Below are 16,135 nucleotides of genomic sequence, written 5' to 3' on the forward strand. Positions count from 1 at the left end.
TGACTAGTAGGGGAGGTCTGTGTCCCTTACTAGAGGTGCACCACACTTGGAGAAAAGCCTCAGTCCTTACTACTGTTGCTTTTTTCGGCCCTGGGCTTGGAGGCAGTGCCAGGAAAGGATGGGTGAGAATGTTCTCTGCCCCTCCTGGAGGGTGACTGTAATGGAAACAGACCTCCTTTTCAAAAGCCAACACAGGACCCACAAAGAAGGAAGTGACTACTCTTGAAAAAGCAGAGAGACTGCCAGAGACTGTGGCGGTAGTGTGAAGGGTGCCCCTGGAACCGAAGGCAGCTCTTACATGCTTCCTTTCACCTTGGCTCTGAACTTAGCTCCATAACCCCTGAGCTGTGTTCTGTGGCTCCTTTGTCACAACATTATTAGAAAAGCAATGGCTGTGTCTGCTTTTCTCTAATGTTTCTGCCAGGACCAAACCCAGAAGGAGGCTTAGGGCTGGTCCACACATCCCAGAGGCCTGAGCTGGGCAGGGCCTGGTTGGAGGAAAGGGAAGCGGGACTGAAGCCAGAGGCTGCTTGAGTTCTGGGAGCATAGAGTTGCTGGCAGAGCTTGGTATGGCTCCGGCTGCCCAGAGCCACCCCCTCTCTTTACACCCTGTGGATGCTCCCAGCAGCCCCTTCTCAGGACTGACACACCCTGTATTTTTCTTTTGTGGAAATCAGGGCACTCTGAAGTTAGGGGCTTGTTTGCTTTGAGCAGAGAAGTTTGGGACCTGACAAGTCCATTTTGTTTTCCATTGTACAGGTAGGCAGAGCTGCCCCTGACTAATGGCACCAATTGGAGACTGGTGTGCCTTCTGCCTTCTCCATCTGACTTCCACCACTAGCCTCTGGTCTTACTGTCCTCTGACAGGCCTTGAGAGCCTCCATCATGGAGCACATGCAAATGCATGTGCTTCACAGTAACTGTGTGTGAGTGAGGCAGTTCTGCCCCAGCACTTGGCTGTTCACGTTGAGCAGGAAGGCTTCCTGGGCAGTGCAGGCCGTGGTAACCATGTGGCTAAGGGTTGGGGGCCACCTGGGCTGTGCAGATTTCACTATAGAGGATAAGAGGGGATTCAGGTTACATAAGGGTGAGTCCCACTGGACTGTCCGCCTGGGTTCCTCAAGGCCAGCATTGCATGTGTGTGTTTATATGTGTGTGTGTGTGCACACATGCATACACTCCCATTTGTGAGCAAGGAGGGGGTCCCAGATGTGTGTTCATGTCCCAACCTCATGTGACCTAAGCCCCTTAGTTAGTCCTGGTGATGGCAGAGAATGAGACTTGAAGATAATCAGGCCTATGATCCCACCCTCAGACTCCCGAGACCTGGGAAGTCAGCATTCTAGGATTCTGGAGTATTCCGCTCATTGCTTTCAGCACAGTGAAATAATGGATTCCATGCCTTGGCCCAGATGTGGGGAGAGAAGACGGGGAGGAGGGTAGGGTGAGGACAACATGGGACAGCCTTTGCAGTGGGCCGAATAGGAAGTGGGGACAGGAAGACAGAGCCTTTTGCTCTTCTTTGCTTGCCCTTGGCCGGGGGTAGGTTTTGGTGGGGGTCTTGGTCTCCACCAAGACCACAGCTACCATGGGTGGATGAGAGGAAGTGAGCTGCTGAGGGGCAGCTATAGGGGAAGTTGGTTAGAGGTTTCAGGGGTGCACTGGGTGAAAGCCAGGCAACCCCTGAGATCAGAGACACCACAGAAGCCAGTTGTGGTTGGAGACTCCAGTGCGTGGCTTGGTCATTTCTTTGTTTTCCACCGGGACCGCCATGTGCAAGATGATGCAATTTAGCTCTTTCCAAAAGCCTTTCCCAAAGGCTCCATGTTGCTTGTTGGTTGATGCAGTTGCCTTGGAGACCCTCCCTTCCCTGCTCTGGAAGTCCTGGCCTTCTGCCTCTGGGGGCTGGAAGGAGCTGACATCTGTTTCTTGTATCAATCCTTTGTGCTCTCAGTCCAAGTCCTATGCAGAGCTGAGACTCCTCTTGAAGGCAGAGGCCAAGCTGAGCTGGTTCCCCGCCCTACCTCCCACCAGAGGAAATTTAGAGTTTAAATTGAGATGGGGACAGGAAGGCATGGTGAGGGACTGAGGGGATGGGGCCCACTCCAGCTCAGACCCCGAGCTGAGGTGCTGCCTTTGTGTGTGGAGGGGTGTTAGGTGGGATTATATCTTTCTTTATTCTGCTCATTGCTTTCTGTACCCTGCCCTTCCTCCCAGGGGTTCAGGCTCGGGAGAGGCAGCCTGCAGAGCCCCCTGCCCCACTCCGGAGGCGGGCAGCCAGTGATGGACAGTATGAGAACCAGTCTCCGGAGGCCACATCCCCGCGTAGTCCTGGGGTCCGCTCCCCGGTCCAGTGTGTCTCCCCTGAGCTGGCTCTTACTATTGCCCTCAATCCTGGAGGGCGGCCCAAAGAGGTGAGTCCTTGAGTTGATGAGTCCTGGGGCCACAGCAGGGAACAGAGTTCATGGTGCATTTCAAGGAGCTTGAGAGTCAACTGCTGTTGCCTCTTCAGTAGATGCAGTGATTTCTCTCTCTCTCTTTCCCCACCCAGAGTCTCCTCTCTTGAATAGCATTTGTACCCCAGCTGCTTGCTTTAACACAAAGATTGAAGTTCTTTTCTTGACCCCAAAGAAAGTTCTTCAGAGAGGTGACAAACATCCTGGAGGTAGCAAACACACTCCCAAGACTTACACTCCAAAGTGGGTCAGGTAGACTGACAGTGGGTCTTGAACTCCCATATGCAGAACTGCCAGGGGCTTCCTTAAAACCTTTCTTTCATTTCCAAATGCCCCTGCAGAGACTCCAGCGTAGCCAGTGTGTCACGGGGCCCCAGGACTATTGCATTTTGAAAGAGCCTGATGGATGTAGGTAGTCCCACCTACAACCTCATGCCCAGGGCATCATTCCAGAGGCAAAGGCCTTTTCTGTGACCCTGTTCTGAAATAGTTCTGCCTGGGCTTTAGTGTGGCCTTGCAAACAGCCACTCCCCTACTCAGCCACCAATAAGGAGTTGTTGGGGCAGCCAGTGGCCAGCATTTGGGCTTACCTGGGCGAGGTGGAGAGTCAAGCTGGAGAGGGAATATGTGGACTGCCCAGCCTGCTTCCCTCGTGCCCAGGATGCCCTGAAGAGGAACCACTCCTCAGGGCTACCTTCTCTTCCCCCTTCTGTTCTCCTGCAGCCCCATTTGCATAGCTACAAGGAGGCCTTTGAGGAGATGGAGGGAACCTCCTCCAGCAGCCCGCCACCCAGTGGGGGTAAGAACACCTGTTAAGCCTATTTCCCTGGCTCCCCTGGACCCCACTCCCACCCCACCCCTTCTCTTCAACATTTCCTTATTAGTTTGTGTGATTGTCTCAGGTGTGGGGTGGGAGGGGAGGGTCCGTGTAGGTGGAAAGGGCAGGCTCTGATTGCTTTTCGCCCCACAGCTCACCCCAATCTCCACACTAGCGCTCTGTGTTCTCTACTGTCTACTCCCAACCTAAGTATGAGACCATCTAGGACTTAGCATCCAGAGGGCTGGACTGCAGGTCCTGGCTCTCGTACTGTGGAGCTTTTTGTGTTAACTGGGTCATTTCCTCCCATGCAACACTAGTAAGAAATCCTCTCCCAACGTGACAGTTGCAGCCTGTCCTCGCTCTTGTTTCTGATGCCCTCCCTAGCTATATCCAGGCATTGTCATTTCAGGCACCCTGTGTCACTTCTACTAAGAAAGGACAGGTGGGTATATATGCCCTCTCACAGCCTCCTTGGCCTCCGGGAAGGGCATTTAGTTTGCACCCCCAGTGTACTCACTGGAGAAGCCAGTCCCAGAAGGACAGAGAGGAGCTGAATGAGCCCCAGGGTGGTCAGTGTTTCTTTCTCTAGGGGAAATGCCTTGAGAGGAATTGGGGGCGGTTGTTGTGCGGGAAGTGTAGAGGGTCATACCAGGTGATAAGGGGCACAAAGGTTCCCATGGGAGGTCTGGATGGCAGAGGATGTGGAGATGAATGAAGGTCAGTGCTTAGGTAGACTGGGCCTAAGGGTCCGAGTGTCTGAGTGCCCGAGTGTCCATTGCTTCCTGAGAGGACAGCCAGCAGGAAGTGTTGATGGAGCTTGGCTCTGCATCCCCTGGGGTAGGCTGCCCTTCACACGGACAGAATGCAGATTGTATGTGTGGGCTACTATCCTAGGCATACAGGAAGCTGAAGCAGGGACTGCAATGGTCTCGGGAGGCACGGCTGCTGAAGCCCAGTGGACACAGCGTGCGCACGCGTGCGCACATACACACACACACACACACACTGTAAAATTCCCTGTGTGTCAGGATGTTAGTGAAATCAATTGTAGAAACTTTACTGAAGCTGAAAAATTGTCACTTCAGTAGGGAAATCAGTATTTCAAAATCAACGTTCTCTTGAGATATTCTATAATAGTGAAAGTACAGCGAGTGAAGTGCTTGCTGTACAGTCACGAAAGCCTGGGTTTGACCCTTAGATTCCCACACGAGAAAAGCCAGGAACACTTGTAATCTGGGATAGCTACAGAGATGAGCAGATCCGCAGGAACTGACTGACGGGCCTCACTGAATCCACAGACCCCCGTCTCGAAAAAAATAAGAGGGAACGTGACCAAGGGAGACACTAGATCTCAGCCTCTGGCCCCCATGTGTGCAGGCCGCCAAGCACACCCACACACATGAATATACCACGCTATGTACACACGGAGAATTTATTTCCAAGGATGCCAGGGACATTAGTGTTAGTGATGTTTGTAAATAGCTCCAATCTAAAATATTGAGTTAGCGATACTGACATTTAAAAAATAATGATTCGTGTATGGTGGCCCACACTCATTGTTTTATCACTCGTGAGGCTGAAGCAGGGGCATTGCAAGTTTGAGACCAAGAACCTGTCCCAAAACAAAACAAAAATACTAAACAGACTCAGATGTCATTTTGTGTTATTTTTGCACACATTTTGAGTGCCTGTGTGTATTTTGTATACCTAGCACAGCTCAGATCAGCTGACCCCAAATGCCTAGAGCAATTGTAGGGACCTAGAGTACCCCGCCCAAGGGCTGGCTTTGTGGCTTCTTGTGACTAGAGGATACCTCTTGCTAGGTTTTCACCTTTTACCTTTACAATCTCCTCCTCTCACTGCAGCACCTGGAGGGCTAGACACCGCCTGCTGGGAATGGAAGCCAAGTCAAAAGCACCGGAATTGGGTTCTGTTGTTTCTCTCCTCTCCGGTGGCCAGTGCTGTGTGCCCTGGGGACAAATATAAGTCCGAACTTTCTTAAATGCCTGGGGCTGGGGAGAGAGATTGGAAGGCGGAGAAATGCAAGGAATGTTTCCCTCAGGAAGGAGAGGGCAGCCACTCCTAGCCTCAGTATAAGGGCCACATTGCTCGGGTCTGGGAAGCTGAAGATAGGGGTGGAGGAGAGAAAACCAAGCCAAGTCTTCTATTTCTGATCCCCCTGTCCCTTTCTCCTCCATCCCCTGCCTGTCAGCTGCACCTGCTGGGCAGCAGATGTTAGCCAAGGATGGGGACTTCTCAGAAGCAGCTCGTTCTTTCACGGTGATGCCATTCAAACTGGCATTTGGGTGACAAACATAAGTGACAGGGAAGTGCTTATGAGGAGAACATGGTGTTAGCTTGTGGGACAAGGAGAGGATGTGGAGAGAGCAAGGAAAGACCTTGCCTGACTCCGCCACGGAAGTCTATGTTGCGAACATTTGTCCATTGGGATGCCCAGGGACAGAGAAAAGATGGAGTATAGAAGCAGGTCTCATTTGTACCTGTAGCATCCCCTGCTTGGGCATGTGCATGCGTGTGCAAGTGTGCTTGAGTGTGTGTGTGTTCACCTGCACACACACAGAGAAGCTGTGCCTGATGCTAACACCTAAGGATGCTACTTTGTTCCTTGGGCATATGAAGGCCACACTCCTATGTAGGGCATGTCCTTGGGGGCTGTGTTTTCTCCTGGCTGTCAAGATCCCTGACACGAGAGCCACAGCCTTATTTCTTTACTTCTCCTCAGAGATGTGCTAGGGTACATGGCAGCTGCCACTGAGATATCTCGTGACTGGCCGTGATACTAGCCCTGTTGCTCTGCTCAGAGTTCTTGGCTGATGGGAAAAAAAGCCGGCAGCCCTTTCTGACCTTGTGTGATACATGACACTTGTAACCCAGATGGGCCACTCGGGAGGAGCCTCATTTCACCCAGGAAGCTGTGCTCTTGACAAAAGAGTGCTGGTTTCTCCTCCCAGAGTTCCAAGCCTCACTTTGACAAGGCCTCTCCTGCAGTTTTGAAGAGACCATGTGGCCTGGGGCTGCTATGTCTCAGGGATGCTGTGGTCCCTGCCTTTGATGCTCAGCCCCACTTTTCTTTTCTTTCTTGTTTTGCTTGTTTGTTTGTTTGTTTGTTTCCCCCCCCTCTGAGACAGAGTTTCTCTGTGTAACAGCCCTGGCTGTACTGGAATTCTCTTTGTAGACCAGGCTGGCCTTGAAGTCACAGAGATCCTCCTGCCTCTGCCTCCCAAGTACTGGGATCAAAGGCATGTACCACCATGCCCAGTTAGCCATACTTTTCAAGATGTGTCCTCCTGAGACTATTTTTACACTATATTTTGCTTGTCTTCTGTTTGTGTGGACGGCTTACAAGGACTCTGTCTTTCTCTGTCTCTGTCTCTCTATGTGTGTGTGTGTGTGTGTGTGTGTGTGTGTGTGTGTGTGTGTGTAGAGGATGCTGGGCAAAGAGAAAGTGGGAAGATAATAGTTTAGAGAAAGACAAAGACACCGGAAGAAGCTGGCTGTGTTTAATAAGTCTTCATGAAGTAAAGGGATTGCAGCTGTAGAGAACCCATAGATGTCTCTCAGTGGTGGGGAAGGTTCAGGATCAGGATCAGGACAGGGTTTCGCTTCTTCTGGACTCTCTCCTTTTCAAGCTGAAATGTGGAATGGCACAGAGGAAGGGAAGGGCAGGGAAGGCTGGTTCTTGGTCATCCAGGCCTCAGGAGGACACACCCTTACCATGCCTTGACCTCGCTTCCTGCGTCTCCCCCTCTTCTTTCCACACAGTGCGCTCTCCTCCTGGTCTGGCCAAGACACCCCTGTCTGCTCTGGGTCTGAAACCCCACAACCCAGCCGACATTCTACTGCACCCCACAGGTGGTGAGTGACCGGAAGGGAGGGAGGGAAATGGCAAGGGAGGTCAGGAAAACCTAGTAACCCGGAGAAGGTGTTCTAAGTAGAGTTACTCAGAGAGCAGAGGTTTATGGGACCTTCCTGGAACTGAGGAGGCTGTGACTCTATCCCACACTGAAGTCACGCCTGGGAGACTGCTCTGCAGGCATTGGGGGTATTCTTCCTGCCAGCCACTGACTATTGGGCCTTAGGGTTTTGAGACCCCTTTTCCAGTTTTGTTAAGAGTTGGTCAGCCCTGCTGGAAGGCCCATGTCCCAGCACTTGTGCGTGTGTGTGCGTACACATAGGTGTGCATAGAAACACGCCTGCTGTTTGGTAACAGCCTCTCACCCCCGCTACAGCCCAGTGGCATCCTCATGACATCAGAGGATAGAGCTTCGGCATTTTTTTCTTGTTTGCTCACAAAGCTTTGCCTGAGAAATGAGTCACTCCCAGCAGCCTTGCTGTCTGCCCTTTCCCCGACTATTTTCCTGTCAGCCCTGGGTCTCCTCTGCCTGTAAAGGTGCTTATACCCCTGAGCAGACTCTGTTTATCCCTATGTTCACATGTCTAATGTCAGCTGCCTTTGACCCTGGTTCTGAGACTAGGAGCTGGGCTCCAGGGACTTCCTAAGCTACCCTCAACCTGTATCCGTAATGGGGTGGATGACTGTGTTGGGAGGGAGAAGATTACTAGACCCATCCCCCTATTTCCTGCCCACCCCCTAGTTTCTTTCTGTGGGGAAGGAGACAGGGTCTTGGAACTTTTAATGGTGGTTTGTAGTCTGCTGAGCTAGGAATCGACTCTAGTTTTAAAGCTGAGCTGGAGCTCTGGAGGTCAACTTTTCCTTTTTTCCTTAGTTGCTAGAAGACTGATCCAGCCAGGTAAGAAGATGGTAGTGTGCATTCATGAACAGTCCAGATGCTGGCTTAGGCACAACCTCCACATGCTCCACATACGAGCATGGGCAGACACAGCAGCCATCACACAGACGAAGGGCCGGAGGCCTTCTCTCACTAGCCAGCATGCTGCTACCTGACACTTGATCCTGGCTGCAGAGTCTGGAAGGGACCTGGCTACTGAGTGGGGTCTTGTACGAACTAGACCTCAGCCTCCAGCCTGCCTTTCTTCAGCAAAGTCTTCCTCTAACAGCAATCCTGATAACTTCTCTCTCTCTTTCTCCTCCTGGCTCTTCCTCTCACCTTTATCATCTGCCCTTCCTTCCTGCCTCTCCTCCTCTTGTCTCTCTTCTCCTCCCTCAGAGGAAGATGAGGGGGAGGAGGTGACTAAGCCTCCAGGAGGTAAGTGCACTTGGCTGTGTGTGGCTTCCGCTCTCTGGGCCTGGGGCTGGCTTTTCACGTGGAGATGGATGAGGCTGGCTTGGGATGGATCTCTTTTCTCACCTGCTTTCAAGTGACTAGGCACATAGCCTTCCTGTCCCCACCCTCTGACAATGAGATGCCACTCTGGGCACTGCCTGAATGCTGCCTGGGACACTTGTTGCCACTGGGCACCAGTTCAGGTACAGCTAGTATTCAGGCGCCAGCATGGTGCCACCTTGTTGACAAAAATACCCCTTGTGCCACTTCCTTTCCCAGGGGTACACATACCACCTGGCTGGTGTGCAAAGTACATAGAGGCCAACTGGGAGGAGCGGAGAGAGCAGGGCTTCTCTTGCTTGGCCACTCAGGCATTTATGCCTGTGTAGGTCCTTCTAGGGGCTGCCCTGTGGTCTGAAGGTGTATAGTGGCTTCCTCTTGCTGGGTGTTGGTGAAACTCACCTGGCAACAGTGCCTTCAACGGAACCAGTGTTGTCTCCCAGTATGAGCTGGCTACTTTATCTCTGTGACAGTGACCTGACAGGGGACCTGACAGACAGTACTTGGAGGAATAGTTTATTTGGGTTCATGGCTGAGGAGAGATTTTCGTCTCCTAAGACAGGAACGGAGAGGTGGAGCAGCTTATTGATGGCAGTGGGAGGGTGTGGTAAAGGCTGTTCACATCATTGAAGACCAGGAAGCAGGGAAAGAGGCAGGAATCTGGGTGAGCTTTTCCTTCAAAGGTTGTCCTCTGATAGCTTACTTCCCCACCTCCTCCTAATGATTTTATAGCCATTAGTGCCATTAGCTGGGGATCGAGTGTTCAAAACATGAGACTGTGAGGGCCTTTCAGGTTCAAACTATAATGGGACAATAGCCCTAGTTTAAAGCTACAGTCATTGACTTGTTTCCTGTCGGCATAGAGGCAGGAAATATATCTTTCTGAAACCTGGGCACCTGTGGTGACTGAAGGCTGGTTAAGGGCTCACTCCCACTAAAATGCCTCAGGACACCCTGCACAATTCTGGGAAGAACTTGCTCCCCCCCCCCCCGAAAATACTTTATTTGTGTTTGTGTGTCTGTGTGTGTGTGTGTGTGTAGGTCAGGGGAATCAATTTTCTTCTACCATGTCTGTGTTGGGGGATCGAACTTAGGAACTCTAGGTTGTCAGGCTTGGTGGCAAGCATCTTTATCCACTGATCCATCTCACTGGCCCCTTGAGAATGACTTTCAAGCAGTTCACAGCTGATCTAGGCGGTGGGGCCAGCCTAGCCCTAGATTTGGAGGAAGCCTGGCATTGTGCCTGAACAAGAAGAGGGGCTATGATCTGGCAGAAGAAGGTTAGCTCAGGAGGGAAGAAGTTCGGTAAAGACTCTTGCTGGTCAAGGAATAAGGGATGCTGGCCTGAGTGGCTCCTGTGTGTCTCTGGGCATGCGTGTCCTTATCTCCACAGGAAACATTAAACAGGTGAGTACCAAGGCCCCCTCCAGCTATGCTGTGTTAGGTGTTTCCACCTTGGGCCTTGGTTCTGAGTGGCTATTTTTATAGGGTAGTGGTTCTCAACCTTCCTAATGTCATGACCCTTCAATACAGTTCCTCGTGTTGTGGTGACCCCAACCATAAAATTATTTTCATTGCTACTTCACATAACTATAAATTTGCGACTGTTATGAATTATAACGAAAATATGTGATATGTAGGATATCTGGTATGTGACCCCTGTGGAAGGGTGGTTTGCCCCCCTTCCCCCACCCACATACAAAGGGGTCATGACCCATCGGTTGAGAACAGCTGCATTATAGGGACTTAGTTTGGTTTTCTTAGGCCCACTTTCCTCTGTACCGTATGCCTTGGTTTCCAACCCAGCCTGGGTATGGCCCTGCTGAGTTTTTGTTGCAGGTTTGGCGGTTGTGGCTTCTCAGAAGCTTTGCTGATTTCTCTATTGTTTTGATTAATTTTAAGTTTTAGATTTATGTGTTTTATGTGTATGAATATTTTGCCAGTGTGTATGCACCTGTGTGCCTGGTGCCTGTGGAGGTCAGAGAAGGGTTTGGATCCCTGGAGTTACATACAGATGGTTACATACATCGTGTGTGGTGGGAATTGAACCCAGGTCCTCTGCAAGAACAACAAGGGCTCTGAACTTCAGGGCCATATGTCCAGCCCCTTTTGCTGGTTTCTAACCAGCTTGTGTAGAAGCTGCAGAGTAAAACAGACCCAGCTGCAGATCTGGGAAGCTGGGGTCAAGGCTACCCTCTGCCAACCACAGACTTTGTGCAGGGGATGTGCTTTCTCCAGACTGCTTCCCACAGCTTCAGTGTCTGACTGCACAGAGAGACCCAGGTCCTGAGTGTGGGTGGCTGACTCAGTATGGGAGCGGGTTGTCAGACTCCAGGGAGAAAGTCACCCGGTAGGCACACAGGCCCTGGCAGTTGTGTGCTGTTTCTGGGTGACTTGAGAAGAGTGAATATTGACAGAGCTGAAGTGAGGCCACCTAAGTGTGCTTTACAAAAGACTCTCAGCTCACGAGGCTTCGAGTCTCCTGCCCTCCATTTGTCTTTGTATCAGAGCAGAGGAATCCTGAAGGGAAGGTTTCTTGAGATCCACCCAGCCACCCCTGTGCTTTCAGGGATTTGGCTCTAAGGTCTGGGTTATGGTGGGGGTGAGGGACCCAGCCAGGATCGAAGCTTGGACCAGACTGTGTTTTTGGGCCTTCTGTTTCCTAGTCAAAGGGCCCGGTATAAGCCCACCCCTGTCCCCAGGCTCAGTGGCTGGCCTTCCAGCTTGGGAGTGGGCGGTGAGGGCAAGGATTAAGCCTGGGGTGCCAGGTCCACATTTCATAACTCAGCCGCCTCCTGGGTCAGCCCAGGCCACATTCTTTATTGACCCTTGGAAGTTGTGCTTGATGTCCCTGCTGATACTTTGATGGGAAATTCAGGGAAAAAAAAAAAAAAAAAAAAGGCTTGTGAGGAAAAATGATCAGTGGCAGAATTCCTCAGCTGGGGAAGGAAGCCTTTGAGGGGTGTTTGCTTTGTACAATCCACCAGGCTAAATAGATTCATGCATTCTTTTCTTCATTGATGCATTGAGTCATTAATGGCCTGCTATTCTCTGTGTCTGTTATGCAGTGGGCAGCGGGCCAGGCTCTGGGGAGATAAGCTGTAGGAAGCATGTATCTTAATCTCATGATCATTCATGAATAAGAATTATGTATGGAACATTTGGAAAGGAGGGAGCACAGCTTTCTGAGACCGTAGGTTAAAGAAGGAACGTGTGGGGCAGGCGTGCGTGTGGGGCGACATTAACCTGGTGAAATTGGAGAGAGAATAGGGAAGAGGAAAATGGCATCCATGGGCTCTGGGCTCAGATGTCAGAGCTTATGTGTGTGTGTGTGTGTGTGTGTGTGTGTGTGTGTGTGTGTGTGTGTACTCATGCTTGCCTGCGTGAGTGTGTTGCGTGTGTGCGTGTGTACTTATGCCAGTGTATCCGTGTATTAAGGCCAGAGAGTAATGCAAGGTGTCCTCCTCCATCGTGTCCTGTTTTTTTGTTCCACTGGTTCCCAAGGACAGGCTTGGTATAAAGGAAGACACTGGACTCTGATACCTTGACATTCTTGGTGGTTTTTGAGGCATCAAAACAGGTGGCCTAGTGCAGAGTTGTCCAGCACCTACCAGGCGGCAGATCCTGTGTTAGGGACTGAGGGTCTAAGGATGAGTGAGGTGGGGAGATCTTACCATGAGACAGAGGTGTTTGGGGACTTGGAGGGGGCCACATGTGGTCCAGTACTAACACTAGCTCTAGATCTGGGGTTCAGGTAGCTTCTTTACTTCCTTCTTCACCACCCACGTCTTTAGTACTATTTGTATGTCTGTATTATGTATTGTGGGTTGGATTGAACCCAGGGCCTAGCACATGCTAGGCAAGTGCTATACCACAGAAGCCTCCTCCCCACCCCCATATGTCTTCATTTTGTCAGGGTGGGCAGTACTGGCTCCTTTCCTTCAGCCCAAGGTGCTTTGCCCGCCCCCGCCCCCCATGAGTGAGGCAATGTATTTGAGAATATGAGTGAAGAGCTTATAGTCCCCGGCTGAGGAGTCAAGTCACTCTTGGGTTTCATTGCTCCCAGCCGCCGCCAGCAACCACTTGGGATGGGTTTGGGCTCCTGGAATGTTCTCCACACAGTACCCTCCCTGGCTCCACTTCTCCGGCCCTCCCCAGCTTGATGGCCTGTGGGTCAGCTGCTCCCTAGGAGACTGGAAGAGTCCTGACCTCCACTCCACCCCGCCCTAGGAAGGGAATGTGCAAGGGTGGAGGGAGGTTGAGGTCAAAGAGCAATGTGGAACCAACCAGAATTACCAAGAACTAAAAGGACGTGTTTCTTTTCACATGCCTTTATCTTAGGCAGGTGAGCGTTTTTTTAGTCCATGTTGACAGAGAAGCGGAGTGGGCTCTCAGCTGGGACTAAGTCACTACCTAGGCCGAGTGGGCATGGCTCTGTTCTGATGGTGGGCTTTCTCTTAGCTTCCTGTTAGCAGAATATGGATTTATTTTTTACCTTTTTTTTTTTTTTTTGTTTTTAGAATATGGATTTTTTTTTTTTTTAAGAGAATTTAGCATAAAGTGTGGTGCTTCCCTAATGTGTTCGTTGAGGTCTTGGCAGAACTCCATGGTTCATTCCGGTAGGGCAGCTGAGGTGACTGAAAAGTCCAGGGAAACAAGTGAGGGTACAAAGCTCTGAGGGCTCCCTAGCAGGGTTGGGAGCTGTCTCTACCTACCCAGAAGGAGCTGGTACAGCTGGGGCTATCTCCTCCCCCCCCCCACTGTCTCCCTCCCTTCTCTGCCAGTAAAGACCCAACCACTCCAGCAAAAGCCCAAAGCCATATGGAGTCATAGGGCAAGAGGCTTGGAGAGAAGTAGGTAAATGTGCCCATTGGGGATGCATATTAGGGGTGGAGTGGGAGAGGGTAGGAAAGTGGGTCGGAGTGCCACCAGTGTGGGTTTCAACCTGATTTTCAGGGTTCATGTATTGGGTCTGACTTCTTAGACAAGGTGACGTCTGGATGGGGCTGGCAGGGAGGGTCATGTGGCTCTGAATTTATGAGACAGACACACACGGAGGCCTCTGGGCCAAGTGACGTGGCTGGTGCTGGGAGCCCTTGTCAGGCAAGTGAAGGCTGTGGGTAGCAGGACTCTCAGTGGGTAGGAGAGGATTGCTGTGTGTCAGTGGGGAAAGAAGTACCACTGTGATGAGCACCTAGAAAGGCCTGGGAAATGTTCAGAGGGAGTGGCAGGGATGGTGAGGGACAGGCCACCACCTTCCCAAGTTTGGATGGTCTTAATGAGCTGTGAGTAACGGCGTAGTAGCAGGAAGGCTGTCTGCCTGGGTACCTATGCCACCTCTGCCCCATACTTGCTGGGTTAAATATGCTCTCCATATTTTAACCCATCACATAACTCTTAGGTGGGTTTTCCACTATGGGTGATCCTGTGGGTCTGGCATTCCTCTGGCTCATGTGTTGGTATTATGAGCCTGTATTTTGAGGTTGGAGACATAGTGCAAGCCACAGCCACTGGCTGGCTTTGTGTCCTGGGCAAATTGCTCCCCTTCTCTGGACTGAGGGGACAGGTTAGATCTGAGTCAGCACTCTGACTGCTGACAAATCCATCTGCTGCCTTTTCTCCTGAAGAAAATTCTGCTGCAAACAGCTCTGCCTGTTTGTTTCGCTGCCGTTTGCAGACACTGTCACGCACGATGGCTGGGTTGAGTGATTGCGACAGGGGCCATCTGACTATCCCACCTAAGCTATTTACAGAGAATCTGATCAGTCCTGTGTCACAGGACCTCATGGCATTTCCACCTCCACAGTGCCTGGGGCCTGAGGAGGCCAGAGTTCAAACCTTCTATGTCAGGTTGGCCTGGGGAGCCTGGGAAGTGAGTGGTGGCCTGAGCCGCTTGAGGGAGGCTCTGCCGGCTTTCTCCACAAGCTGAAGCCCCAGCTCTGTGTGCCCAGGTAACTGCTCCTGCAGCACCGGGGGCTAGGTGTGGATGTTGGGGATCCTTCTACGGAGAGTGGTTTCGATACCACAGGTAACTCCCTCCTCCCCAAGCCAAGTTCTCTGCATCCAGCTGAGGGAACAAGCTACCAATTTGGTTGCCTCAACTTTCCTTCATCCTCTTGTCCCGAGGAACCTGGGAAGCGGCTCTGTTACTCCACTCATGGTAGTCAGGGCCCTCAAAAGCTGCAGGGCCTGTCTGTCCCAGGTCAGCATCATTTACCCAGATGGCTTTGGTGGATTTTATGGTTGTGGCACCTAGGGATTTGTGCTTAGATCTTATCCCTCTGGGGCAACAAAGATGGCCACAAGATTCTAGGTGGTGGCAATGACATCTACCTCCTCCATATAATAGCGTCCCTGAAGGAGCCAAGAACCTTGATCTGGTTAGCATAGGACTATTTTCAGGGCTGGCCTCTGAGGCCATGGGAGCCTGGGTCCAACGTGCCTGGTCATCTTACACTCAGTCTCCTCATCTGTCAAATGGTCTGTCATTAATGTTACTCTGAACACTACTTGGGGGATGCTGTGTATGAAACCCTTCTGTATACAACCTGGGGTGTCGGTTGTACCGTAGAGGGCACAGAATGTCTGGCTTCACCCAGGCATGGGGTTCTCTGCATCAGTCTTCCAAGGAATGCTGAGTGTGTTGTGCAGAAGTGGGTGGGGGTGTCTTGGCAGGAAGGGGCTGGTGAGTGTGCAGCGGCTGGCACTGATATATTGCTTGACGAACAAGCTGAGTGCTTTCCTGAGATATGGACAAAGTCAGGTGATGGCTTTGGGGCTGTTCCAGGAGCCTGGACATCTGGGGACCCTGGTAGGGCTGGGCAGAAATAAGGCTGCAAAGCAGAAGCCAGCCATGGACAGGCATCTAGGTTCTTTGCAGAGGCGGAGCCTAGAGAAGCAGAGGCTTCTGAAAGCCAGCGCTCCTTAAAGCTGGCCTCAGGTTGGGGAGCGTGGGAGAACAGGAGCCTCAGAGCAGCACCCCAGTGGTCCAGTGGAGGCTTCTCATGCTGCCTCTTTCCCGGGCTGGACCCTGAGGGTGCTGTATTCCCTGGCAGGGTGGGTGGATTCCTACCACACCTGTGTTCATCCTCTGTCCCTTTCCTTCTTCCAGAGCCCAGGAGCTATGTGGAGTCTGTGGCGAGGACAGCAGTGGCCGGGCCACGAGCTCAGGAGGTTGAGCCTAAGAGCTTTAGTGCACCAGCTGCCCATGCCTATGGACACGAGACACCCCTGAGGAACGGGACCCCCGGTGGCTCCTTTGTCTCCCCCAGCCCGCTTTCCACAAGCAGTCCCATCCTCAGCGCTGACAGGTAAGCCAGGAATGGGAGCGCAGGGTGGGGATCTGAGCCTGAGGCCTGGGATCTGTGTAGACTGCACACGGGCAAAATCCCATCCAGGCTGTTGTATTCTGAAGGCACTTTCTCAAGCCTAGGGAGAGAGTATTTCTGGGCATCCTGCTTAAGGGAACCGGGGTGACGAGCAAGGCTCCCAGCCTGTGCTCCATTCCACTTGGGTGAAAGGGGCCAGTGAGCAGCCCTTCCTGTTGTTAATCTCTCAGCTGTAGCCTCTAGTGTACAGGAAACTCTACCCAG

At 51.8% G+C, this 16,135-nt stretch overlaps 1 protein-coding gene across 8 annotated transcripts in view; it reads left to right on the forward strand.

Moving 5' to 3' along the window:
• Tns1 (tensin 1) overlaps nt 1-16,135 on the forward strand; it is a 209,133-nt gene that overhangs the window by 175,593 nt on the left and 17,405 nt on the right. For 6 of the 8 annotated variants that reach the window (XM_055616887.1, XM_055616889.1, XM_055616892.1 and 3 more), the window contains 5 exons: nt 2,218-2,414; nt 3,180-3,255; nt 7,060-7,152; nt 8,025-8,048; nt 15,655-15,853. In XM_055616887.1, the coding sequence (XP_055472862.1) occupies nt 2,218-2,414; nt 3,180-3,255; nt 7,060-7,152; nt 8,025-8,048; nt 15,655-15,853 (589 nt within the window). The remainder of the gene's footprint in view (nt 1-2,217; nt 2,415-3,179; nt 3,256-7,059; nt 7,153-8,024; nt 8,049-15,654; nt 15,854-16,135) is intronic. The other 2 variants (XM_055616888.1, XM_055616890.1) reach the window with 1 other exon arrangement.

Source organism: Psammomys obesus, unplaced genomic scaffold (assembly GCF_907164565.1).
Source record: "Psammomys obesus unplaced genomic scaffold, mPsaObe1.curated_primary_1811, whole genome shotgun sequence".
Taxonomy (NCBI): domain Eukaryota; kingdom Metazoa; phylum Chordata; class Mammalia; order Rodentia; family Muridae; genus Psammomys; species Psammomys obesus.